At 51.2% G+C, this 27,521-nt stretch overlaps 1 protein-coding gene across 1 annotated transcript; it reads left to right on the top strand.

The window, feature by feature from the left end:
• The first annotated feature begins 125 nt into the window (after positions 1–125).
• Positions 126–27,521, top strand: LOC143831174 (uncharacterized). The gene is made up of 6 exons (XM_077324248.1): positions 126–198; positions 1,782–10,561; positions 11,755–11,850; positions 12,930–13,015; positions 26,096–26,158; positions 27,362–27,521. Exons 1-2 carry the CDS (start codon positions 126–128, stop codon positions 3,002–3,004), a joined length of 1,296 nt encoding a protein of 431 aa, XP_077180363.1. The 3' UTR covers positions 3,005–10,561; positions 11,755–11,850; positions 12,930–13,015; positions 26,096–26,158; positions 27,362–27,521.

Raw genomic sequence — 27,521 nt, forward strand, 5'->3', positions numbered from 1 at the left:
CTGGCCAGGTGGAGAAGGCATGAAGTGTCCTGTGGATGATTTGGTGAGAGGTAGAAAGATGGAAATCAGATTTCCTGGGACTGATGAAGGAGGGTGTGTGTGTGAGCACTGAAGGTAGGATCAGCATGGAGAACTTGATGACTGGGGAATTTAGCCAGGATGTCTGCGACCCATGTAGGTCTGAAGAAGCAGAAGAGGGTGGGGAGAAGACTGTGAGAGGAAGAAAAACATAGAGATGGGAAGGAAGGAAGAAAGAAAGGGAAAGGAAAAGAAAGTGAAAGGTAGAAGAAGAGAGGCTTACTCTGTCTCTGTCTGCTGCTTTCTGTCTCCTGGAACCTTTGCCTCTCATGTCACAGAGTTTTGGAACCTTTGCCTCTCATGTCACAGAGTTTTTCAGTCGCTCAACTTCTTCGCCTCTCTCTACACAGGGGACAATAACAGCTAATCTCAAACGTTTCCTGTCTCCAGGTCCTCTTTATAACCTCTTTGTGTGACTGTCTATCTTTGTTTTGAGAAGCAGGTAGGGGTGGGGGTGGGTGGGTCGGGAGGCCCTTTGCGCCTCCAAAGTACTTCAAGGTGCAGCCAGGCCTCTCCCAGGGGGAAAGAGAAGGCCGGCGCCACCCCCCACCCTCCGCAAGTCCCCAAAGGCCTTTTCTCTGGCTGCAGCCAGGCCTCTCCCGGGGGAAAGAGAAGGCCGGCGCCGCCCCCCCAACCCTCCGCAAGTCCTGAAAGGCCTTCTCTCTCCCCCGGGAGAGGCCTGGCTGCAGACAGGCCTCTCCCGGGGGGGGGGGGGGGAGAGAAGGCCGGCGCGCCGCCCCCCCACCCTCCGCAAGCCCTTCTCTCTCCCCTGGGAGAGACCTGGCTGCAGCCAGGCCTCTCCGGGGGAAAGAGAAGGTTGGCGGCGCCGCCCCCCCCACCCTCCGCAAGCCCCGAAAGCCCTTCTCTCTCCCCCGGGAGAGGCCTGGCTGCAGCAGGCCTCTCCCGGGGGAAAGAGAAGGCCGGGGCGCCGCCCCCCCAGCCCTCCGCAAGCACCGAAAGCTCTTCTCTCTCCCCCGGGAGAGACATGGCTGCAGCCAGGTCTCTCCCGGGGGGGGGGGGGAGAGAAGGCTGGCGCCGCCACTCCCCCACCCTCCGCAAGCCCCAAAAGCCCTTGTCTCTCCTCCCCCCCCCCCCCCGGGAGAGGCCTGGCTGCAACCAGGTCTCTCCCGGGGGAAAGAGAAGGCCGGCGCCGCCCCCCCAACCTCCGCAAGCCCATCTCTCTCCCCCGGGAGAGGCCTGGCTGCAGTCAGGCCTCTCCCGGGGGAAAGAGAAGGCCGGCGCCGCACCCCCCCTCCGCAAGTCCCAAAAGGCCTTTTCTCTGGCTGCAGCCAGGCCTCTCCCGGGGGAAAGAGAAGGCCGGCGCCCCACCCCCAGCCTCCGCAAGCCCCAAAAGCCCTTCTCTCTCCCCCGGGAGAGGCCTGGCTGCAGCCAGGCCTCTCCCCAGGGGAAGAGAAGGCTGGCGCCGCCCCCCCACCCTCCGCAAGCCCTTCTCTCTCCCCTGGGAGAGACCTGGCTGCAGCCAGGCCTCTCCGGGGGAAAGAGAAGGCCGGCGCGCCGCCCCCCCCGCCCTCCACAAGACCCGAAAGCTCTTCTCTCTCCCCCTCTTCTCTCTCCCCCGGGAGAGACATGGCTGCAGCCAGGTCTCTCCCGGGGGGGGGGGGGAGAGAAGGCTGGCGCCGCCACTCCCCCACCCTCCGCAAGCCCCAAAAGCCCTTGTCTCTCCTCCCCCCCCCCCCCGGGAGAGGCCTGGCTGCAACCAGGGCTCTCCCGGGGGAAAGAAGGCCGGCACCGCCCCCCCAACCTCCGCAAGCCCATCTCTCTCCCCCGGGAGAGGCCTGGCTGCAGTCAGGCCTCTCCCGCGGGAAAGAGAAGGCCGGCGCTGCCCCCCCACACTCCGCAAGCCCCGAAAGCCCTTCTCTCTCCCCCGGAAGAGGCCTGGCTGCAGCCAGGCCTCTCCCGGGGCAAAGAGAAGGCCGGCGGCGCCGCACCCCCACCCTCCGCAAGTCCTGAAAGGCCTTCTCTCTCCCCCGGGAGAGGCCTGGCTGCAGACAGGCCTCTCCCGGGGGAAAGAGGGGGAAAGAGAAGGCCGGCGCCGCCCCCCCCCACCCTTCGCAAGCCCCGAAAGCCCTTCTCTCTCCCCCGGGAGAGGCCTGGCTGCAGCCAGGCCTCTCCCGGGGGAAAGAGAAGGCCGGCGCCGCCCCCCCTCCGCAAGTCCCGAAAGGCCTTTTCTCTGGCTGCAGCCAGGCCTCTCCCGGGGGAAAGAGAAGGCCGGCGCCGCCCCCCCCAACCCTCCGGAAGTCCTGAAAGGCCTTCTCTCTCCCCCGGGAGAGGCCTGGCTGCAGACAGGCCTCTCCCGGGGGGGGGGAGAGAAGGCCGGCGCGCCGCCCCCCCACCCTCCCTGGGGAAAGAGCCAGGCCTCTCCCGGCCAGGCCTCTCCCAGGCCTCTCCCGGCCTCTCCCGGCGCCGTCCCCCCACCCTCCGTAAGCCCTTCTCTCTCCCCCGGGAGAGGCCTGGCTGCAGCCAGGCCTCTCCCGGGGGAAAGAGAAGGCCGGCGCCACGCCCCCACCCGCCGCAAGCCCCGAAAGCCCTTCTCTATCCCCCGGGAGAGGCCTCGCGGCAGCCAGGCCTCTCCCAAGGGAAAGAGAAGGCCGCCACCCGCCCCCCACCCTCCGCAAGCCCTTCTCTCTCCCCTACGAGAGGCTGCAGCCAGGCCTCTCCCGGGGGAAAGAGAAGTCCGGCGACACCCCCCACCGTCCGCAAGTCCCGAAAGGCCTTCTCTACCCCCCCCCCCGGGATAGACCTGGCTGCAGCCAGGACTCTCCTGGGGGAAAGAGAAGGCCGGCTCCGCCCACCCAACCTCCGCAAGCCCTTCTCTCTCCCCCGGGAGAGGCCTGGCTGCAGCGCCGCCGCACCCCACCCTCCGCAAGCCCCGAAAGCCCTTCTCACTCCCTTGGGTGAGGCCTAGCTGCAGCCAGGCCTCTCCCGGGGGAAGAGAAGGCTGGCGCCGCCGCCCCCCCCACCCTCCGCAAGCCCCGAAAGCCCTTCTCTCTCCCTTGGGAGAGGCCTAGCTGCAGTCAGGCCGCTCCCGGGGGGGGGGGGGAAGAGAAGGCTGGCGCCGCCGCACCCCCACCCTCCGCAAGCCCCGAAAGCCCTTCTCTCTCCCCCGGGAGAGGCCTGGCTGCAGCCAGGCCTCTCCTGGGGGGAAGAGAAGGCCGGCGTGCTGCCCCCCACCCTCCACAAGCCCCGAAAGCCCTTCTCTCTCCCCTTGGCTGCAGCCAGGCCTCTCGGGGGGGGGGGAGTGAAGGCCGGCGCCGCCGCCCCCCCCCCGCCCCCCGCAAGCCCCGCGAGCCCTTCTCTCTCCCCCGGGATAGACCTGGCTGCAGCCAGGCCTCTCCCGGGGGGGAAGAGAAGGCCGGCGCCGCCGCACCCCCACCCGCCGCAAGCCCCGAAAGCCCTTCTCTATCCCCGGGAGAGGCCTCGCGGCAGCCAGGCCTCTCCCAAGGGAAAGAGAAGGCCGCCACCGCCCCCCACCCTCCGCAAGCCCTTCTCTCTCCCCTACGAGAGGCTGCAGCCAGGCCTCTCCCGGGGGAAAGAGAAGTCCGGCGACACCCCCCACCGTCCGCAAGTCCCGAAAGGCCTTCTCTACCCCCCCCCCCCGGGATAGACCTGGCTGCAGCCAGGACTCTCCTGGGGGAAAGAGAAGGCCGGCTCCGCCCACCCAACCTCCGCAAGCCCTTCTCTCTCCCCCGGGAGAGGCCTGGCTGCAGCGCCGCCGCACCCCACCCTCCGCAAGCCCCGAAAGCCCTTCTCACTCCCTTGGGTGAGGCCTAGCTGCAGCCAGGCCTCTCCCGGGGGGAAGAGAAGGCTGGCGCCGCCGCCCCCCCACCCTCCGCAAGCCCCGAAAGCCCTTCTCTCTCCCTTGGGAGAGGCCTAGCTGCAGTCAGGCCGCTCCGGGGGGGGGGGGAAGAGAAGGCTGGCGCCGCCGCCCCCCCCACCCTCCGCAAGCCCCGCAAGTCCTTCTCTCACCCCCGGGATAGACCTGGCTGCAGCCAGGCCTCTCCCGGGGGAAAGAGAAGGCCGGCGCCGCACCCCCACCCTCCGCAAGTCCTGAAAGCCCTTCTCTCTCCCCCGGGTGAGGCCTGGCTGCAGCTAGGCCTCTCCCCCCGGGGAAAGAGAAGGCCGGCGCCGCCGCCCCCCGCCCTCCGCAAGCCCCGAAAGCCCTTCTCTCTCCCCCTGGCTGCAGCCAGGCCTCTCCCGGGGGAAAGAGAAGGCCGGCGCCGCCCCCCCCACCCTCCGCAAGTCCCGAAAGCCCTTCTCTCTCCCCCGGGTCGGTATATCAATCAATTCCTTGCAAATACCTGCATACACAACATCTTTCCACCACGGAGTATGCCTCCGTGTGAGGGGTGTTGGTATACAAGGCATTCACATCCATGGTGATCAGAGCTGCCCCTTCACGTACAATAACGTTTTCAGTGGAGTTTAGAAAATGAGTGGTATCTCTTAATAAGCACTTGTTGTTGGAAGGGAGTAAATGAAAATCTAAATATTGCAATAGAGGCTCTGTTATCGATCCACACTGAGCCACAATTTGTCTACCAGGCAAAGGAGTAGTTTTCTTGTGAATTTTAGGTAGAAGGTAAAATTGCAGCAATTTATTAAAAGGTTGAATAAGGAAATCAGCTTTGTGTTTTGAAATATAATTCAGTCCCAAACCTTTCTGAATGACTATTCTAATCAATCTGAGCATGGCTTTAGCCTTATCCCAGGTGGTTTTTCTGTAATGCGCCCTGTTGGATAGTTGTCTGCTAGCTTCCACAAGATATGCCTGTTTGTCCAAAACAACTACCCCCCTCATTTATCGGCAACCAGGATTACTATGGAATCATCCATCTGAAGAGACCTGAATGCCTGAAGCTCCTTTTTAGAGAAATTGTTTTTATAATATTTATGCTTTTTCTCCATAATAGATCCCTTAGAACAACTTTTTCAAATGTGGTAATCTCAGGTACCTCCTGTGGTGGTATAAATTTGGATTTACCCCTGAATCTGTCAGAGGACTGAGAGTGAGTAGTAGTGGAGAAAAAATCCCTCAGTTTTAAAAGACGAACCAATTTAAACAGATCTACCCTGGTTTTGAAAGCATTGTATTTGTAATGGGGGACATAAGATAACCCTTTAGTAAGTACAGGTGCTACCCTGAACAGTTAAAGATTATCTCAGGCTCCCTGCTCTCCTGCCCCTGGGAAAACCCGCCTGAAAGCATTATGGGTATTAAGCCTGTCAAGCGGGGCATGGCTGGGATTGTGAAAGTGACTGATCATCACTAACTGAACTGCCTGAGTCAAAATCTGTGCACGAAAATGTACTAGGGTCCCAAGTAACCACTTTAGACCTAAATTTAGGGGGTTTTGCACTAATCCATGGGTAAACATTATCAGTTTGGTAGTCCCTGGTGTCTCTATTCAATTTTCTATTTTTAAATTCTTTAAGCATGTCTGAATATTTTTTCAACTCCACATCAATGTCCCCCAGTTTGGACTGAAATCTCTCCCCAGTAACCGACTTTTCTAATACATCCTTAATCTCTGTTATTTCCAAATCCAATGTGGCAATTTCCACAGTTTTCTGGAGAGGCAGCATATAAATGTTCTAAAATCATACAGAGACAGAGCTCACAAGCATAGGAAGGAAGAGGACTTGCAGTCCCACAGAGTGGGCAACTACAAACACCACCCCCTCCCCCATCCATATGCTCACAACATAAAGCACTAGGGGTAGGCAGCACAGTCATCATTCTTATATACAACTCACAGGGAAGGATCCCAGCACGATCTGAGCAAACCAGCAAAGACTCCCCCTTCCCTGCTACTTTCTGCAGCTCGCCCTGAGCAGTTCTGGGTGAGCCAGTACAGTTTCCCCACACACACCCTATTCTGAGGCTTGCAGAGAGGAGAATGATGTAACCTTTTTGGTGCCTAGTCTGTGGAGAAACGTTGGTTGTAATTGAATTAAATAATATAGCAGCAGATGGGAGGTAGATAAAAGCTTGGCGAATGGTGGGAAAGGAGGTGAGGAGGCTGGGAAGGGCAGGGGATATAGAATCATATAATCACAGAATCATAGAGTTAGAAGGGGCAATATAGGCCATCTAGTCCAACCCCCTGCTCAACGCAGGATCAGCCCAAAGCATCCTAAAGCATCCAAGAAAAGTATATATCCAACCTTTGCTTGAAGACTGCCAGCGAGCCCACCTCTTTAGGTAGGCTATTCCACTACTGAACTACTCTGACTGTGAAAATATTTTTCCTGATATCTAGCCTATATCATTATAGTTTAAACCCATTACTGTGCGTCCTTCCCTCTGCAGCCAACGGGAACAGCATCCTACCCTCTTCCAAATGACAACCTGTCAAATACTTAAAGAGGGCTATCATGTCCCCCCTCAACCTCCTTTTCTCCAGGCTGAACATTCCCAAGTCCCTCAACCTATCTTCATAGGGCTTGGTCCCTTGGCCCCAGATCATCCTCGTCACTCTCCTCTGTACCCTTTCAATTTTATCTACGTCCTTCTTGAAGTGAGGCCTCCAGAACTGCACACAGTACTCCAGGTGTGGTATGACCAGTGCCGTATACAATGGGACTATGACGTGATTTTGATGTGATGCTCCTGTTGATACAGCCCAAAATGGCATTTGCCTTTTTTACCGCTGCATCACACTGCCTGCTCATATTTAGTTTACAATCCACAAGTACCCCAAGGTCTCGTTCACACAGAGTGTTATCTAGAAGTGTATCCCCCCATCCAGTAGGTATGCTTTTCATTTTTTCTGACCAAGATGCAGAACTTTACACTTATCCTTATTAAATTGCATCTTGTTCTCATTTGCCCATTTTTCCATTGTGTTCAGATCTTGTTGAACTCTGTCTCTGTCTTCTGGAGTATTTGCCAGTCCTCCCAATTTGGTGTCATCTGCAAACTTGATGAGTAGTCCCTCCACCCCCATATCTAGATCATTAATAAATATGTTAAAAAATACCCCGCTACTCACCTCCCTCCAGTCTGATGAAACACCATTGACAACTCTTTGAGCGTGGTTCTCTAACCAATTCCCTATCCATCTAACTATCTGAAAATCCAGATTGCACTCCTTCAATTTATCCATCAGAACATCATGAGGAACCTTATCAAACACTTTACTAAAATCCAAGTAAACGACATCAACCGAATTTCCACAATCCAGCAAACCTGTTACTTGGTCAAAAAAGAAAAACAGGTTGGTCTGACAGGACCTGTTGGAGACAAATCCATGCTGACTTCCTTGGATCACCAAATTGTCCTCCAGATGTTTGCAGATCACTTCCTTTAATATCTGCTCCATTATCTTACCCACAACAGAGGTCAGACTCACTGGTCTGTAGTTTCCCGGGTCATCCTTCCTCCCTTTTTTGAAGATGGAATAACGTTTGCTCTTTTCCAGTCCTCCGGGACATCTCCAGTCCTTAAAGATGTCCCAAAGATGATGGACAAGGGTTGTGCAAGTTCTCCAGAAAGTTCTTTGAGCACTCTTGGGTGCATTTCATCCAGCCCAGGGGATTTGAACTCATCCAGTGCAGCTAAATGCCTCTCGACAACCTCTCTGTCCATGTCAACCTGCCACCCAGACACTATCTTTTGGCTACTGCCATCTCTAGATGTGCCTAAACCTTTTGACCTATGGGGAAAAAACAGTTGTAAAATAGGCGCTGAGCTTTTCTGCTTTCTCTGCATCCTCCATTAGAGTTTGTTGGAGGTTGCCAACGGTAGGGGGATAGAGGGGAGAGTGAGATGCCACCTTACTTGTCCTTGGTGGTTCCCTGCCATTCAGATGGGCTTGCCCGGTGGCTGGCATCACAAAACTGGGCCACAATTCTCCTAGGGGGAGGCTGCTGAGATGGTTTAAGACAGAGAGGCAGATAAAGGTAGGTTGGTGATTGGGTGGGAAGAAGATAGTTATCAACTTTTCATTAGGAAAACCTGGATAAGGGGGAGGGGTGAGAAAACAAACCTCAGAGGGATATAATGCCACAGATGACATCTACCAAAGAAAGAAGCTATTTATTTTAGGGGAACCAGGGGAACCAGGGTTTCCAACTTCCAAGAGGGAGAAATAGAAAACTGTTTGAGCCCTCAAAGTTTTCCATTGCTTCAACATACACCTTGGCAATATTTTCTTTGTAACCTCCAGGTGGGGCCTGGAGATCATCCAGAATAACAGCTTCTTTCCAGATGGCAGAGATCTATTCCCCTGGAGAGAATGGCTGCTTTGGAGGGTGGACTGTATAGCATTATACCTGCTGAGGTTGCTTCCCTCTCCAAATGTCATGTCTCAATTCTTCACCTCTAAATCTCCAGGAATTTCCCAATCTGTAGCTGGCAACTTTAAGTGGAGAGTCTATGAGGACTTTCAGGAAAGAGAAAGAGGAAATAATGAGGGAAATGAATTGCCTCCCACAAGTCCTTGCAATTTCCCACTAACAGCAAAGGGACCAAATCTTTGGATACGTCAATTCAAGGCAGATCTTTCTACAAACCTAAAAAGAGCATCAGGTATTGAATGATGATGTTATCTGTTCAGTCGTGTCTGATCCTCGGCGATTCTATAGGAAAGTTTTTGCCATACGTTTCTGTCTCTGACTGCTTCTTTTAGTTGGTTCATGCTCATCCCTGTATCGGCTTTGATCGTGTCGAGCCAGTGGTCTTTTGGTGACCACGTTTCCTTTTGCTGCTGACCATGCCGAGCATTAATGATTTCTCCAAAGAGTTTGATCATATGATGTGTCCATCATATTCCCTTCTAATATATATTAGAATATATATTCTAATATATTCCCTTCTAATGACATAGTTGGTTTGCTCCTCTCTAAAACTATCTTGTTGGTAAGTTTGGCTGTCCATGGTAATCACAGCATTCATCTCCAACACCATAATTCGAAAGTATCTATTCTCCTCCTGTCTTCTTTCTCCATGGTCCAGCTTTCGCATCCATAGCTTGTTATGGGGAAGACAATGGCGTTGACTATTGAATAGTGGGTTCAATAAAGCATGGAGATACTTGCAAAGTGAAACATTAGCTCTTTATTTAAGATTACACCAGAGAACTAAACTCAACAGCCCACCACACAAAGTTATATACAGTCCAGGCTTCCACCAAAGCCTGTGATTGGGCCCCATGTGAGTTCCCCAGGCTTAAACCGATTTCACCGTTTAAACCATCTAGTAGCAGGATGGATCCTGTGTCCTGACCAATGCAATTACAAGTTCCAGCTGTTTGAATCGTGCTTCCTGCTCTGTAGGAACGCTTCACCAGATACACACCACCAGGTTGGCAGAAATAATCTGAAATATAAAATAATAGTACATGGAGGAGCTTTTAAAAAGCCCAAAATGATAAAAAGAGTGCCTATAGTTTTTTTATTCAAATGGATAGCCATGTTGGTCTGAAGTAGCACAATAAAATCAGAGTCCAGTAGCATCTTTAAAACCAACGAAGATTTATTCAGGGCGTGAGCTTTCAAGTGTCTGAGGAAGAGTGCTTGCACTTGAAAACTCATGCCCTGAATAAATCTTTGTTGGTTTTAAAGATGCTACTGGACTCTGATTTTAATTTTTTTTTTGCAAAATTGATTCCTTCAGTGGTTGTTGCTAGGCAACTACAGCATTCCAGAGGCTTCAGTTTCTGTGAATAGGTCTGGTTGAGGGGGCAGGAAACTTTTCAGGCCTGTTTAGGCCTTTGAGGAAGGAATTATTGGGACCAGATCTGAGCCCTAGGGTTGTCAGCTGCAGGTTGGAAGTCATTGGAGATTTTGTGGTGCAGTCTGATAACAGCTCAGCAACACAGAATTATCTGTTCAACTGGCTTCTATGCGCTCCAATGTTTTTTGGCACCCACCTTGAGGATCCAAGCAAAGGAAGATGACCCTAGACATACAGGCCTGGGCTTTGTGGCTTGAATCAAATTTCTGTTAATGTTAGTCATAGTAGCAGTGTTGTGTATGTGGACATTGAACAATGCTTGTGGTCATTCTAAGGCAAGTAGTGTAATGTAACCAGTCAAGGACCAGTTCTGCTTATCTGCTGTATCCAATGAAATACATAGGTTATAGTCTAATCACAAGGCTGCATTAAGAGCCAATCAAAATGTCTGGCAGGAAGACCAGAGTGTATAAAAATATGCTGGGTTCTGTGTTAGTTGTTCAGTGTTTGGCTGGTGTTAATAAAAAGTTGAATTACTGAAGGTACTGAATCTGCATCTACTGAACCCACAGTCTTAACAATAAGAATGGGGCTTGCCTGAACGAAAGTTGCATACATAGAAAAGATAGTCTTCCTGATTGTTCACTGTGCCCAAACAAGGAGCTGGAACCAGTTTTTCTTGTTTTCCAAGCACATGAAAGGGCAGGAGGCAGAGAGAGAACAAATGACAAGACAGTTTCCATTAGCCTGAAAAGCACTTGGAAGACTTCTTCACTTTCCCACCAGGTAAGTTTTCTTTTTTAATCATTACTCTCTCCCTTATCAGAAAGTATGCTACATAGTTTTTGGTTATAGAGGAAAGTATTTTAGTTACATGCACAGTTTGGAGGGCTGCCTATGTTAGCCTTTCTTCTGAGTCTAAATATTCTGTTATTATAAAGCTCGACAGCAAAAGAGGCAAATGCAGCAAGGGATTGAGACATGACCAGAGGCAAGCTTGCAAGAAGCCTCAATATTGCTAAATTTGCATAAGTAAAATGTGGATATGTAGAATACGATACAATACAAAAACCTTTAATGGCATTCAAGATATAAAACAGCATGCAACATTAATTCAATGACACAGATTTATAAAACAATAACAATAGCAGATGACCAGGGAACAGTAGGTACGAAAGTCTCAAAACCTGTGGGCCATAACTATAGATGAAAACCTGGCTACCAGTCCAATGGTCTCTAAGCATCTATCAGCTAGCAGCAAATAAAGAGACCTTGCATCTGCAACATTAGGGGAAGGTAAAAGCGGGGGAATCAGATCATGACATTGATGGTTATACACATTACATCGCAAAATAATATGGCAAATTGAGTCCAGTTCTATACAACAATACCTGCAAGTTCTTTCTTTACGGAGAGTTCTCCTATACCTGCCTTCAACCACTGCAGAGGGAAATACATTTAGTCTAGCTAACATAAAGGCTCTGTGAGATGATGGTATTCTTAGGTTGGAAAAATAATGTGCCATAGAGTTTCGGATATAGGATAGACCAAGAGATCATGGAGAACACTCCCTGCACCAGCATAAATTACCTGGAGGATATGTAGAATAATATTCTGATTTAAAGGGGAAAAAGAACTCCCCAGATCTTCTAGTTAAAGTGGGAGAATTGGAAAAGTCTATTAATCAAACTATATGTACTTGCTTAAAGCTGTGTATACTGCCAGTGTTAATTATTTTAGTGTTAAATTGGAGATGAATGATGTTTAACATGTAAAACTTGGTTCCTTTTCTATCAGTTTGGAAATCTGTTTGTAATATCCACTCTTTCTATGTGGTCTTATGACTCCAAATACACTGGGTAATATTCAAATAATGTATCTTCTATCTTTAACTGTTCCAGAAGGAACTCTTCCTCCTCCTTTTCTTGAGTTCTTTTGTCTCCCCATCACCTGGTATCCTGCATTCTGCTCACATACAGGCAACCTGGATTATAGTAACCTAAGAATCACAGGTTAAAATATCAAGAGCTGGCAAGAGCTTTGTGGCTACTGAAGGATGTCTACAATCTTAAAAGGTGAGAAGTTTGCTGAAACCAATTCCTATGTTTCATTAATGTAAAGTCCTCTTCCTATGGGTTGGGAAATTCCTAGAGCAAAGATGTCAAACATATGGCCTGTGGGCCAGAACTGGTCCACCCAAAGCTCCTATCAGGCCCATGAGCAACTGATTACCTTTACTGCCATGCATACTGCCCCAGTGCTAATGCATAATGGGCAGTGGAAGTGGGAGGACAGGCAACAGTGAGATACTGTAAAGAAAGACTGTAAGAGTGTTAATATTTCAAGCATATTTGTATTTTGAGTAAAAAATAATATGGTTTGCCTGCATTCTTTATTAAATTTATATCTCTGGCACCTGGCATGACATTTGATGGAACACATGGCCAGGCCTGACAAAATGACATTTATGTCAGATCTGGGTCTTCTAACAAACAGGGTTGCCAACTTTGGGTTGGAAAATACCTGGAGTGGGTGGGGTTTTGAGCGGGGTGGGACCAATGTTATGGAGTCACCCTCCAAAGCAGGCATTTTCTCCAGGAGAACTGATCTCTTTAGCCTGTGGATGAGCTATAATTCCAGGGGACTGGCATCCCTAGTAACAAATGAGTTTGACACCTCTGAAGAGTTTGAGGGTGCTGCCTGGTCAGGATGGGGTTTGAGGAGAGGAGAGACCTCAGCACAGTGTACAGCTGTAGAATCCACCCTTCTACGCAGACATTTTATCCAGGGGAGCTGATCTCTATTGTCTGGAGATCAGCTGTCATTCCAGGAGCTCTCCAGGTTCCAGCTAGAAATTGGCAACATGAATAGGCAACGTAAGGCCCCGAGAGACAGCTGTGGCATAGAGTTAGTTCTCTTGGATCTCTCTTCATTGTTGTGCAGCTTGTCCATGACTTGGCTCAGCAGATTAGAGGCAGAACCACAACAAGTAATGGGAAAAGAATGAAGGAAAGGCTTACATGTAATGTATTTTAGGTTGGCACTCTCTCATAAACTCCTAAAGTTTAAGCAGTGTTATAATAGAGCTCAAAAGGTTTCTTTGTTGAAGAAGGCAGTACCTTTTTGTCTTTTAACTTCTTATTATCTTGGTTAGTATTTGGGAGAGAAGACAAAGAGAAAGAGAAGGAAAAGGAAAAAGAGAATAACAACAAAGACAAAAAGAAGCAGAAAGAGAAAAAGGTAAGGAATGACTGGGAAATTAGGGCTAGCGTATTCATGAGGCAAGGAGAGGCAGCTGTGAAGCTTTTGGATAAGAATCCTTTTGTTTCTGCCGTCTCTGCAAGAGGCAAAGGAGTACACCTCCAAAGTATACATTAAAAAGAGAATATGAAACTTGCAAGATCCCCACTTTCTGCAGCAGTCTACAAGCTGGGGTACATGACAAAAACTTCTTTACATCCTTTCCAATTTTGTGCATTTATTTACAGCTTAACCAAAAAAAAAACTATTAAAATGTATTTCTTCATTTACTTCATAGAATCATAAAGTTGGAAGGGACCTCCTTTGGTTGAGGCCAGGGCAAGGAAGATCTGGGCTCCTCATTGAGGTATTCTGGCTCCCCCAAGAATAAGGTGACCAGATTGTCCCATTTTTGGACATCTGGGGGCACCTAGCAAATTGTACTTATGTTGAAATTAAAAAATACATATTACAATACTATTTTTGCGTTCTATGAAACTTTTGTTGTTCCATCTAGACCAAATTTTTAATCAAGAACCCCCCCCCGTCAATGGTGTCCCGCTTTACCAATGTTAAAATCTGATCACCTTACCCTAGGAAGATCCCTCTGAGACATGGTGTCATGAACCCCGATTCATGCCATCCCGGGGCTTCATTTCTCACACTTTTTAGATCTCACCGGCCGGCTCTGGCCAAGGCCATAAAGCAATAAACCTGTCCTCTGGTCCTCTTCCTCCCTTCCTTTTCCCAGCGGGAGAGGCTCCATGCGAATGTTTCAATCTTACTGTAAGTGTCCTTGCGGAGACAACTCAAAGTCTCAACAAAGTGCCAACCGTTTGATAAGGTTCCGGGCCATCTGGCAGCTTGGGAACCAACTTTTCTCTGTTACTTTTCCACTCTCCCGCCGAAATACCTTCGGCTCCCCCTCCCCTATTTGGTGGGCTCTATAACTGCCCCGCGTGTTCCCTTGTACTTTGTTATTATCAAGATCTTTGCTTAGGAAGACCTTGGCATGCTTTAGCGTTCTGTGGACTTAGCCTAATAAAGCTCTCTTGGAAATTTGCAACTGGCTGTTGGATTTCGGATGTGCTTTTATTTGGGACTCCACAGATTCCTGACAAATTGATAATAACCACTTCTCCCTTTAATCCATCTGCTGGAGAGCCTCGCTACTCATGGCCGCGGTGCCACCGGAGGATTCAGGGTTGGACGTCGTGGAGCAATCCCTGGACGGGGGTCGGCAGCGCTTGATCATCCACATCCGCATCGAGGAGCAAGCAGATGACGGGGTGACCATGGCACCATTGACAACCCCCCCCCGGTCCAACGGCTCGGAAGTCTCTCAAGGGGATCCCCAACCCCCCCACCGCAAAATCAACTCAGAGGAAGGCAGGACCCCAGCCCCGACATGTCCGCTCCCTGCGGCAGCAGCAGATGCTGGGCCCCCTGCGGATGACCCATCGAGGACGGCTGGGAGATCGTCTTCTCCATCCAGCCCCGGCAAGGAAGGGGAGGCTCCCGAGGACCCGGGGTTCCTGGACCGCCTAGCCGAAATGGGGTGACAAGTTGGGGTTGACCTCACCTGGGATGGGCGCCAACACCTTGTCCACGCGGAAGTGTTAGAGAGCCTGATGCTGCGTGTGGGGGACCAGAGGAGAGAGATTGATACCCTTTGCCAGCAGGCCAAGACCTACCGCGATCTCTGGAACGCCCACCTCGCCATGGAGAGGGGCACGAAGGGCCGAACCTCCCTACCCGCATCCCTACCCGCCGGGACATTTCTATCAGGTCCGAGGGAAGAACCTTGCACCCGGACCCCCACCCCTCCCGCTCCGCCACCACCGGCGACAGGGGGTCCATGGGGGCCCTATGCGCACCCGGGGGGGCCCCCTTGGGGATGGAATCCCTACATGGTCCCTCAGATGGGCCACTTCCCGATGATTCCGGCAGCGATGCCCTATGTCCCCCCAGCATTGGGCGCGCCACCCCAACCGACCCTGCAGCCACCACCCCCATTCCCACAGCCCCCCCACCGTCTCCGGCTCGCCCGCACATGCCCCTACCCTGCCAGGATGATGGGGCCGTCCGGGGGGAACGCCACGAACACCTGGGGGGACGGAAGTTCAAGGCGAGGTTCGATGGGTCACCGGAGAGACTCACCTATTTCTTAATTATGGTGGATGGATTTTTAGCAGAATGGGGGGACACTTTTTGGAACAAGGTAGACCTGATGTGTACCCTGGGCTGCAACCTAGATGGCAAGGCAATGGAGTGGTGGGTCGACCAACACGAGAATGGAACGGTGGCAGCCACCCCCTTAGTATCCTTCAGGGAAGAACTACAGGAGGCTTTTTGCGACCCCTTTCGAGAACGGAAAGCGAGGGAGGCTCTGGCCGAGCTTAAGCAAAAGGGGAGACCCCTAATGGACTACGTCATAGACTTCCACTCCCTCTTAGCCAAGATCCCCACCATGAATGAGGTGTAAATTGTGACAGCGTTCGTTGATGGGCTCGACCACCCCATCGCCAACGGGATCTACAACCGGGGACCCCCCATCGTGGGGACCCTACAGCAATGGATCGATGCCGCCGGAGTGATCGAGACCACCCTGGTGGATTTCAAGGCCTACAACTGCCGCCAAGAGGCGGCCCGCCTCCTGAAGGGCTCCCGGACCGACAAACTCCCCGTGGCCCCCAAACCCCTGGCAGCTCCGCCTACCCCAACGGCTGCCCCAGACAGAGAGAGACGTTGACAATTGGGGCTGTGCCATGAGTGTGGGAGCAAAGGACATTTCGCCTCAGTTTGTCCTACCCACCTGGCCAAGAGCAAACCTGCTCCCTAGCAGGAGAGGGGAAAGCCGCGCCCCCACACCGATAGGGCCCGCCCGGCCAAGAAACAGAGCAGCAAGCCTGAGGGCCCCCGGGCGTTCCTTGCCCCCATCGGGACACTAGAAGAGACCGACCCATCGGCCCGAACCAGCCCCGAGTTCTCACTCTCAGACAACTCGGGAACCAAGGACGGTCCGTCATGCCGGGCGCCCCTCGGCGGACCCTTCCCATCGGCACGCCGGCGCCCCCGACGAATCCTACCCCCCATCCTCCTCCCAGCAATACTGATCAACGAAGAAGCTGACACCCGGATCGAGGTCCAGGTGTGCGTGGACTCCGGCTGCGCGACATCCCTGGTGAAGCTGGAGCTTGCCCAGGCCTTGGGAGCAGCGCTGGAGGAACTGGACAAGCCGATCGTCATGAGGCAAGTGGATGGGGCCCCAATGGGGGAGGAGCGATTCACCACGCCACCAGCACGCTCGCCCTGAACATCAGCCCCCACTGGGAACGGCTCTCCCTCACCATTGCCCCCGTCGCCGGCTTCTCAATCCTCTTGGGAATGGACTGGATGGACCTCCACGACCCCGAGATAAACTGGGATGAGAAGCGCCTGGTTTTTTCCCACCCAAACTGCAAACTCCACTTCTTGTACCAGGACCAGCCCGATGCGCCCCCCCACAGCGGTGATGGTCACGGTGGTCCCCTGGTTGGCAAGCCCAGCGGTCCTCAACCCTTGGCTTCAGGCCCTGGGTCTCTACTCGGGGGAGGAAGAAGGGATCCCCGCCTGCTATCGGGACCTGGCTGAAGCCTTTTCCGAGGAAGAGTGCAACCAACTTCCCCTGCACCGCCCCATGGACTGCACCATCGAACTGGTACCTGGGGCGAAACTCCCAAAGGCAAAGCTGTACAACAAGAGCCCAGTGGAACTCAGGGAGCTCCGTGCCTTCGTGGACAAGAACTTGGCTCGCGGTTTCATCTGCCCAGCGACCTCACCCATGGCTGCCCCGGTTCTCTTCGCAAAAAAGAAGGATGGCTCCCTCAGACTCTGCACGGACTAGCGGGCCATCAATGTCGTCTCCCGGGTGAACGCCTACCCCCTGCCCCTGATCAAGGACCTACTCAGCCAACTGGGGGAAGGCCGAATTTTCACCAAACTGGACTTGCGAGACGCCTACTTCAGAGTCCGAATCGCTGAGGGTGAAAAGTGGAAGACTGCTTTTAACATCCCCCTGGGCCAATTCAAGAACTTGTCATGCCATTCGGGTTAAGCGGCTCTCCGGGCATTTTCATGAATGTAATTAATGAGGTGTTGCATGATTTGCTGTATCGGGGGGTGGTGGTTTACCTGGATGACGTGTTGATATATTCCCGGGGGGAGGAGGAGCACATTGCCCTGGTGCGGGAGGTCCTCCGCCGCCTGGCGGACCACAAACTATATGCAAAACTTTCCAAATGCGAGTTCCACCAGAGTCAGGTGGATTTCCTAGGCTACCGGGTGTCCAGGGAGGGAATTGGGATGGATCCAGCGAAGGTCCAGGCGGTGCTGGAATGGGAGGTCCCCCACACCCTCCGCCAGCTCCAATCCTTCCTCGGGTTCACCAATTTCTACCGGGATTTCCTTCCAGGGTTTTCCAAGGTGGCCCTGCCCCTCACGGATCTTCTCAAAACCAAGGGGAAAGGTGCTCAGGACGGCCGCCTGGGGGCCCCACTACTGTGGACCCCGGACTGTACGAGCGCTTTTGAGAACCTCAAGCGCCTCTTCACCTCCGTACCCATCCTCGCCCACCCCGAGACAGACAAACCCTTCGTAGTCCAGGTTGACGCCTCGAACGAGGCCATCAGGGGGTCCTCCTCCAGCAGGGGGAGTCTGGGCAGCTGAGGTCTTGCGCCTACCTCTCCAGCAAATTCTCCCCGACCGAACGGAACTGGGCGATTTGGGGAAAGGAGGCAGCAGCGGTAAAAGCCACCCTCACCACCTGGCGCCATTTCCTGGAGGGGTCCAAGGTACCGTTCGAGGTCTGGACCGACCATAAGAACCTGGAGGCTCTGCGCAAACTGTGCACCCTCAACACCAAGCAGATTCGCTTGGCTGAGTTCTCCCGATTTAACTTCACTTTGGTGCACATTCCAGGGAGGAAGAACTTCATGGTGGATGCCCTCTCCTGCATGCACCCAGGGGAGGGGAAAACCCCCAGGGTGGACACAGTCTTTACTCCCGAGCAGCTGGGCCTGCTGGTACAGACCCGCAGCCAAACGTGGAAAGGGAGGGCCAGGGGGGACTCCCCAGCAGGCGCCTCTGCCGGCCACGCCCCCGGTCCCACTCCCGGATTCCCAGGCAGCCCTAGAGCCTGACCCGCAACTGGCCGATCTTCAATAGCAGCTTCGCGCTCACAAGGGGGTCTGGTACAGGGGGCCCGCCTATACGTCCCCGCATCCCTACGCAGGCAGGTTCTTGAGCTGTGCCATGACAGTAAGACGGCTGGGCATTTTGGGTTCCTGAAGACGTGGGGTTTGGTGAGGCGCCAGTTTTGGTGGCCAAAGACCCGCCGCGACGTGGGCAAGTACGTGGCGGGGTGCCCCATCTGCTTGACACACAAGTGCGGGGCCGGTAAGCCTCAAGGCTTGTTGAAGCCCCTAGAGGTCCCAGGACGCCCCTGGGAAATCATCTCCATGGATTTCATCATAGACTTGCCCCTCAGCCAGGGGAAGACTGTGATCTGGGTGGTGGTGGACCAGTTCTCAAAACAGGCACACTTCGTGCCATGCACGGGGCTGCCCACGGCACAGCGCCTAGCAGAGCTATTTGTCTCCCATGCCATGAGACTGCATGGGTTCCCCCGTAAGATAATCAGCGACCGGGGGACCCAGTTCGTCGCCAAGTTTTGGAGGGCCCTAATGCACCTGGCAGGCTTCTCGGGGCTTCAGTTCTGCCTACCATCCCGCCACAAATGGCCAGATCAAGAGGGTGAATCAGGTACTAGAACAATACTTGCGTTGCTTTCTGAACTACCACCAGGATGATTGGGTTTCCCTTCTCCCCCTGGCAGAGTACGCCTACAACAACACCCCGCACGCCAGTACTGGAAAGTCTCCATTCGAGGTGGTGCACGGGTACGCTTCCCCGCCATTCCCCACTCTGACAAAGCCCCCCGGGGACCCCACTGCTATTCCCCCGGGGGTAGATGAATGGGCCGCCAGGGTCCGGGATGCCTGGGGGGAGGTGACAGAAGCCTTGTCCAAAGCAAAGGCTGATTTCAAGAAATGGGCCGACCGTAAGCAGCAGTCCCCCCCCAGCCTATCCGGTGGGGGACGAGGTGTTCATCTCCACGAAACATTTGAAGAACTGGAGACCCTGCAAAAAACTCAGCTATCAGTACATGTGCCCCTTCAAGGTAATAGCGGTGCTAAATGAGGTCGCTGTGAAGGTGGAGCTGCCCCTGGCCTACCGAAAGGTGCACCCCGTGTTCCATGTCAGCCTGGTGAAACGGGCTCCCCCGCCTGATGACTGGCACCCTAAGTCCCGTCCTCCCCCCCCCCCGTCATGGGGGGCGAGGACACTCACTACGAGCTTTCAGACATAGTAGATTTGCGATTCTTTCGTTAGCAGCTCCAGTACTTAGTTTCCTGGAAGGGCTTCCCCGACTCCAACAATGAATGGGTGGATGCCAAGGACGTCGCCGCCCCCCTCCTCCTTCGCAAATTCCACTCCCGCTTCCCTGACAAGCCGGGCCCGACCCCGGCTGCTGTGAGGGGATGAGCAAGAGGGAGGGGGGCCTTAAGGGGAGGCGAGTGTCATGTACCCCGATTCATGCCATCCCGGGGCTTCATGTCTCACACTTGGCTCTGGCCAAGGCCATAAAGCAATAAACCTGTCCTCTGGTCCTCTTCCTTCCTTCCTTTTCCCAGCGGGAGAGGCTCCATGCGAATGTTTCAATCTTACTGTAAGTGTCCTTGTGGAGACAACTCAAAGTCTCAACAAAGTGCCAACCGCTTGATAAGGTTCCGGGCCATCTGGCAGCTTGGGAACCAACTTTTCTCTATTACTTTTCCACTCTCCCGCCGAAATACCTTCGGCTCCCCCTCCCCTATTTGGTGGGCTCTATAACTGCCCCGCGTGTTCCCTTGTACTTTATTATCAAGATCTTTGCTTAGGAAGAACTTGGCATTCTTTAGCATTCTGTGGACTTAGCCTAATAAAGCTCTCTTGGAAATTTGCAACTGGCTGTTGGATTTCGAATGTGCTTTTATTTGGGACTCCACAGGCTGGGCTCAGCCTGATTCCTGACACATGGTATCAGAATGTCTGTTTTTGCCATCAAGGGGGGGTTCAATTATTGTTTTATGGGCTTTTATTATTGAGAGGTTGTTAACCATGATAAGCTATTTTTGGGAGTGGTGGTAAAGAAATTGAAACATAAATAAAAACTCCCTTGTTGGGTACCATGGCACAGTTCTCTCTCCCATTCAATTTAACACCTTAATGTGCTCTCTAGCCCAGCTTGTTTGTGGCTGCATGTTGAAGCTGCCCCAAGCTGCCCCAAGCTGGCAATACATGGAGGGATGGGATATCAATCAATCAATTAATAGATCAATTAAGACTGTGGTGAAAATGTTCACAGAAGAGGCATGTTTGGAAAGAATGAAGCAACAAAAGCTTCTAATTATGACAGAAGTTTGGTGAGGCACTTGCTTGCACCATGGTTAGGGTGGAGAGGCAGTATGTTTACCTAATCATGTGTCCGCTTTCTACACTGAAGGACACATCCACGAACAAGGTATGACTCAACATCTGTGTTCTTATGAATGTTATAAATGTCTGACTTCAATTTATTGTTTCTTTGCATCACATGTATGAATCAGCTTGGGCTAGATGACAGGAAACAACTAATAAGAAAAAGAATACAGAAACTAGACATATGACTGGGAGATAGACTCTCTTGAAAATGTGGAACTGTGTTCTGGGAATATAGCAGGGTGGTTAGCATCTTTCTAAGGGCTGACTGTAATAGAGCCTCTGAGATGCATGTGGATTTCATGTTCCCACATCACAATATAGCAGCTCTGTTACTGGCACAAACTGTTTTGGTGTGAAGAGAGGAGTTAAAGCAATTGGGTGCTTTGGAGGAGCTGGGAGAAGAAGAGCATTATATCAGGACTCAGGAGCTGACTACTAGCTCTGCCCTCTGCTGAGTAGGCCTTTGTGCTATAAAAGGCTCTTGATTGCCAGATGCCCGTTCCTTTGGCTTATGCAACACAAACAAAACCCAAAAGACCCTTGGGGTCTGGATGAAACCATAATACTCTGCAAGGAGCCAAGAGCAAGAGCTAAAGGATTCTTGGCTATTGGCTTTTTGCCTGAGGATCAAGCCAAATGTTTCAGTGAAGTATAGTACTGTTTGTGGAGCAGTTCAGATTAATCAAAGTGGCATGAAGACTGAAGAGGGTTGCGTAGTGACATGTACCATCTGCAGAATGTTTGTCTTTTTACTTCAAGGGGACAATTTTTACAAATGAAGCAAGGGCAAATTAGTGGCTCTGCTGGAAGAGAAGGTCTGGGGATTAAAGAAATGATTGATTACACTGCAGGAGGAGGAAAATCTATCAAAAAATGAGGAGCACCTAATACAGGAGGATAATAATTGGAAGAATGTTACACATAGGAATAGAAGAATAAGGAGAAAGTCTGACCCACTGATGGTCAGTAATCAGTTCCAAGGTCTGCCTGAAGAGGTTGATTTAGGAACCCAGGAGCATGTACAATCCCCCATGAAGAACAAGCCCCAATGTAGACGAGGAAAAAAGTAATAGGCCCCCACAGGTGAGAGTTCCAGGATTTCTCCCCCACCGACCCCACAAACCTCAGGAAGCACTTCATAGTCCCCCACAAAAAAGAGTTTGTTCTGCTCCCAAGGGTACAAAGAAATGGGTACTGGTAATTGGGGATTCCTTGCTAAGAGGTGTAGAGGCCGAAGTGTGGAGACCAGACTTGTTGTCTTGAGAGGTCTGTTGCCTTTAAACTAGACACAAGGGGGAGCAAGACGTAAATTCAGAATTCGGTGTGATGGCAAGATCTGAACATGAGAAGATCTCAAATCTACAGGGAATGTTACATAAGCGGGGAAGTACTGGCTTACAAGGAAGTTCAAAAAACAAAACCATGAGGCACACAAAGAATGGGTTATGATGTCTCTACACTAATGCACAGAGTATGGGAAACAAGCAAGAAGAACTAGTAGTCGTAATAGAGGAAGGGGGCTATGACCTAATAGGAATCACAGAAACTTGGTGGGATAATACTCACAATTGGAATACTAAAATTGAGGGGTACAATCTATTCAGAAGGGACAGACAAGAAAAGAAGGGGGGAGGTGCAGCAATATATGTTAGGAATCTTTATACTTGTGAAGAAATACAGGTACCTGAGCATGAAAGTTCAGTTGAGTGTATTTGGGTAAATATAAAAGGAGTAGAAAACGAGAGTTGTATTATTGTGGAGGTCTGCTATAGACCACCAAGCCAGACAGAGGACGAATGAGATACTGCTAGACCAAATTACACAATATTCAAAAAAGGGGGAAACAGTGGTCATGGGTGACTTCAATTACCCAGATATCTGTTGGAAGACCAACTCTGCTAAAAATACAAACTCCATTAAATTCTTAACTTGTCTTGCCGACAGCTTCATTTCCCAGAAAGTAGAGAGGGGAACCAGGGGCTCTGCTATTTTAGACTTGATTCTCATCAATAGGGAAGAACTGGTAGATGAGGTAGAAGTAGTATGCACACTTGGTAGCAGTGACCATGTGCTTTTGGATTTTCAATTGTGGAAAAGAGAAAACCTTTACATAATCATACATATAGACTGGATTTCAGGAAAGCCAATTTTAACAGACTGAAAAATATGTTGGGAAGAGCCCCACAGTCAGACTTAAAGAGATGGGAGTCCAAGAAGGCTGGGAGTTTCTTAAAAGTGAAATACTGAAGGCTCAATCACAAACAATTCCCTTGTGAGGAAAGATGGAAGGAGCCTAAGGAAGCCAAGTTGGCTCCATAAGCAGTTGTCAAATGATCTGAGGAATACAAAAGAATAATTTCTTCATAAATGGAAATGGAAGGAAGGCCTTATTACCAAGGATGAGTATAAACAAATAACCAATAATTGTAGGGGGAGTGTTAAAAAAGCTAACACTCAATATGTCTGTTATGAAATGCTAAACATAACGAAAAAGGCTTATCTTTAACCGCTCCTGTGGAGCGGATTAAATAAAGCCCTAAGGGCTATTGGGGAGGAGTTAGGGCGGGCTTTGTCCGTGATAAAAACTCGAAGGGGCGAATCAGGAGCCGCGAGTGCCACTCTTGGACCACGCTGCCAATGGGGAGGCGCATGAAGCGCACCTCCCCATTGCCCGCTTCCCCTGGCTTTGCTCGCCATAGAACTCCTTCCCATCGCCCTAGGGAAAGGAGCAGGGACGCCACGTCAAAGACGCGGCGTCCCTGCTCCTTTCCCGCCACCCACCAACAACACGTTGGCGGCTACGTCCGACTACCCCCCCCATCCCCAGCTCCCTTCCTGCCCCGCGCCGCTGCCTCCGACACAAACAACCCCCCCACACACACACACACTCACCTCCCACCCGCTCACGCCCCCAACTCTCCCCAGACCCCTTCCTGACACGCCGCTTCTTCAAGCTACACACAAACCCACCCGGCCACACATTCCGCCTACCACACCCAACTGCTAATGCCCCCAACACTTCCCGCCCCACCCCCAGTCCCCGCAACACACAAACCCACCCGGCCACACATTCCCCCAGCCGCCCGGTAACCCCCCACCCTCCCAAGACCCTTTTCGCGACCCGCCACAGCGCCCCGATGCCCACCCGCCACATCTCCCCCACCCCCTGTCCCCACTCTTCCCACACACATACCAACTCACCCTTCCCCCGCCACAGTCCCGCTCCTAGACCGCACTCACCTTCTGCCGGCCCACCTGCTCCCTGTCCCTCTCTTCCCTTTGGCCTCGCACACACGCCGCCGGGATACGCGCCCTGCGCGCAGCCCGGCACGCCAGCCAAATGAACCAGGCAAGCACGGACTCACGCGCATGCCTAGTTGCTCATGCCGACGCCCCCCCATCACCCTACCCCCCCACTCCAGCACGCATGCCTGAACTCCCGAGCATGCGTCCTTCCCTTCCCCAACGCCCGCCTCACCCCCCCTCCAAGCCGTGTGCCTTCACTGCCTGCCCCCAGCAGCTTCCCGCCAACCTCGCAGGTAGGACGCACTCACCGTATGCCCCCTTTTACGCCCATTTTTATAAATGGGCTTTTCTCCTAGTTTAGTTATATTTCAAGCAAGAAAAATAATAGGGTCACCATAGGACCACTGGGAGGACAAGAAAGTGAAATTATAACAGATGATGAAGAGAGGGCTGAACTGCTTAACTCCTTTTTCTCCTCAGACTTCTCTTGTGAGGGAAATAGTGATCAATGTGGGAAAAACGTAACACAACACGGGGGATGGGAATGGTGGCCTAGGATCACTGTTGGAGCAATCCACAAACACCTAGTTTCTTTAAATGAAACAAAGTCTTCTGGGCCAGATGAACTGCATCCAACGGTACTAAAAGAGCTTTCAGATATCAGCTCTGAACTTCCATCCATTATTTTTGACACTTCTTGGAGAACAGGTGAGATGCCAGACGATTGGAGATGGGCAAATGTTGACCCCATCTTCAAGAAAGGGAAAAAGGAGGATCCGGGTAATTATTGACCCGTCAGCTTGACATCTGTACTGACAAAATTTTGGAACAAATAATCAAACACTCGGTCCTTGAGCAGCTGGAACTGAGAGCTGTGATTTCTAAGACTCAGCATGGGTTTCTCAAGAACAAGTTATGTCAGACCAACGTTATATCTTTTTTTGAAAAAGTGACTACCTTGCTGGGTCAGAGGAATGCCATAGACATAGTTTATCTGGATTTCAGTAAAGCTTTTGCTAAGATTCCACATGATATTCTTGTTCACAAGTTGGTAAAATACGGTATGGATCCTAATTCTGTCAGGTGGATCAATAACTGGTTGACAGATCATACCCAGAGGGTACTTGTTAATGATTCAGCATCTTCTTGGAAAAGAGTGACAAGTGGATCTGTCCTGGGGCTTGTGTTGTTCAACATATTTATAAATGATTTGGATGAGGAATTAGAAGGGATACTTCTTAAATTTGCAGATGATACTAAACTGGGAGGGGTAGCAAACACAACAGAAGGCAGAATCAGAATACGGGATCATCTTGATAGGCTTGGGTACCACTTTACTCTGCTGTGGTTTGGCCTCACTTGGAGTACTATGTTCAGTTCTGGGCACCACAATTGAAGAGGGATGTAGATAAACTGGAACGTGTCCAGAGGAGGGCAACAAAGATGGTGAGGGGTTTGGAGACCAAGACGTATGAGGAAAGGTTGGGGGAGCTTGGTCTGTTTAGCCTGGATAAGAGATCTGACAGCTATCTTCAAGTATTTAAATTGCTGCCATATAGAGGATGGAGCAGAGTTGTTCTCTCTTGCCCCAGAGGGACAGACCAGAACCGACAGGATGAAATTAATGCAAAATAAATTCCATCTAAACATCCAGAAGAAGTTCCTGACAGAGTGGTTTCTCAGTGGAACAGGCTTCTTCGGGAGGTGGTGGGTTCTCCATCTTTGGAAATATTTAAACAGAGGCTGGATAGCCATCTGACAGAGAGACTCATTCTGTTAAGGCTTAAGGGGGTGGCAGGTTACAGTGGATGCGTGATAGGGTTGTGAGTGCATACTGCAGGGGTTGGACTAGATGACCCAGGAGGTCCATTACAACTCTATGATTCTATGAATTATTAAAAAATAATGCTGATTAGTATTTTCATGCTATTGTACTAAGCATTTAACTACATGCTAAACAATTAAAGAAGCATGATGCCAAAGACAGATGAGAAAAGAGACTTGGAAGAAAGAACATGCAGGAAGCTCAGATAAATTAACTTTGTATAATGGAGTTAGGGCTCGGACAGTAATTCATTCTAGCCCTGCCATTGAGATGACCTCTCTTCCTGTCCCTTTTCTTTCTACAGGGCCAACTGGAAAGGCCCCTGACAATTGTTGGCCATGAAAAAGGACTGGATAGTCCCTGAATTGAGATCCATGTAAATTGACTGGCATGTCCTTTTTTCTGTGCCACCACTGGGGGATAATCTTTGGAATTTTGCCCTCTAGGAGGATGGACATGATGATGACAGCAGCAGCAGCAGCAGCAGCTCAGACAGTGATTCCGAGAAGGTAATATTAACGAGTCGGTGGTGTCTTTGGGGGGAAAATAAATGCCCTGTACTATATACTGGGCTGGATCTAGCACACCGTTGCCAGCAATTCAACAACTTAAACCCATAGAGCTTGACTTTTGCAGCTTCCCACCTCCCACAGGAGCTTGACATGACCCTCATAATATCATTCCTTGGGGTAGGGGATAGAAACACTGCACCAGATCCTGTCTGTTAAGTATATTTTGGTAAGCATCACAAATTTGAAACATGAAGAAATTAAATTCTACGCAAAGAATACATGTGAATGTTTGTCTCTAACTATTCAAATAGCTGCAAACATGGTATCGGGTTGCTTTGTTTTTGCTTATTTAATTATTTTGATCCTGTTTTTCTCTCACAATGGGGACTCCACTGTATCTGATGAAGTGTGCCTGCACACAAAAGCTTATATCCAAAACTAAATTATGTTGGTTTTAAAGATGCCACTGGAATCAAACTTCATTCAATGGGGACTCAAAGTAACATTTAAGTGTGCAAATATACAGTCCAGCACGCCCCCATCTTAAAGGAGGGTCACATCTTAAAACATGTCACAGCCCAGGCTGGTGCTGGCTTTGCTGGCATAGCTGCTAGAAGACAATAGGCTGGTGGCCTCAGGTTAGAAGCCTTTCATCTCCTGCCTTTGGCCAAAGCCAGGCTGTAAACAAGTCCCACCAGCCGGAGCCCCCTCCCTGCCTCCCTCCCTCCCTGCCCCCTAGGCAGCAGGATGGCCGGCAGTGGTGCTCTGTCCTGGCTGATGCCTGTGTGGCCTGTGCAGGCACACCAGGCAGAGGCCCGCCCTCAGCCCCCACCTGACCTGCGCCGATGCCGCACAGGTGCACAAGACGGGCTTGCGGGAGAGGCATGCGGGAGGCAAGTTGAGCCCAGTCGGAGGGAGGGAGGCTGCCGCTGCTGCCAGTGGTGGCAGTGTGTCCCGCCTTATGGTCCCTAAATTCTGGTCACCTTACTCTAATCTGGAGAATCATGTTTGATTCCCCCCACTCCTCCATATACAGCCAGCTGGGTAATCTTGAGTTACTCACAATTCTCTCACTCAGCGTCACCTACACCTCTGGGTGTCTGTTGTGGGGAGAGGAAGCTGTGATTGTAAGCTGCTTTTGAAACTCTTTCTGATAAGAGAAAAGAAGGGAATGAAAATAAATTTTTCTTCATCACACAGGGGCACAAGAAAATGAAGGAAAAAGACTAATTTTGTGACAACCTACAACTAACACAGAAACATCAGCAGAGCTTGCTTCGGGGTGTTTGATAACATTCTGCTTGGAAGAGGAACAAGAAGTGTCTATTAATCCAAAATAAAATATTTTACGTGAAATATC

Source organism: Paroedura picta, chromosome 3 (assembly GCF_049243985.1).
Source record: "Paroedura picta isolate Pp20150507F chromosome 3, Ppicta_v3.0, whole genome shotgun sequence".
NCBI lineage: Eukaryota > Metazoa > Chordata > Lepidosauria > Squamata > Gekkonidae > Paroedura > Paroedura picta.

Coding starts and splice junctions, on each gene's coding strand:
- LOC143831174 (XM_077324248.1), top strand. CDS start 126: ATGGAGAACTTGATGACTGGGGAATTTAGCCAGGATGTCTGCGACCCA. Junction 199..1,781: donor GTCTGAAGAAGCAGAAGAGG/GTGGGGAGAAGA, acceptor CCCCCCCGGGAG/AGGCCTGGCTGCAACCAGGG.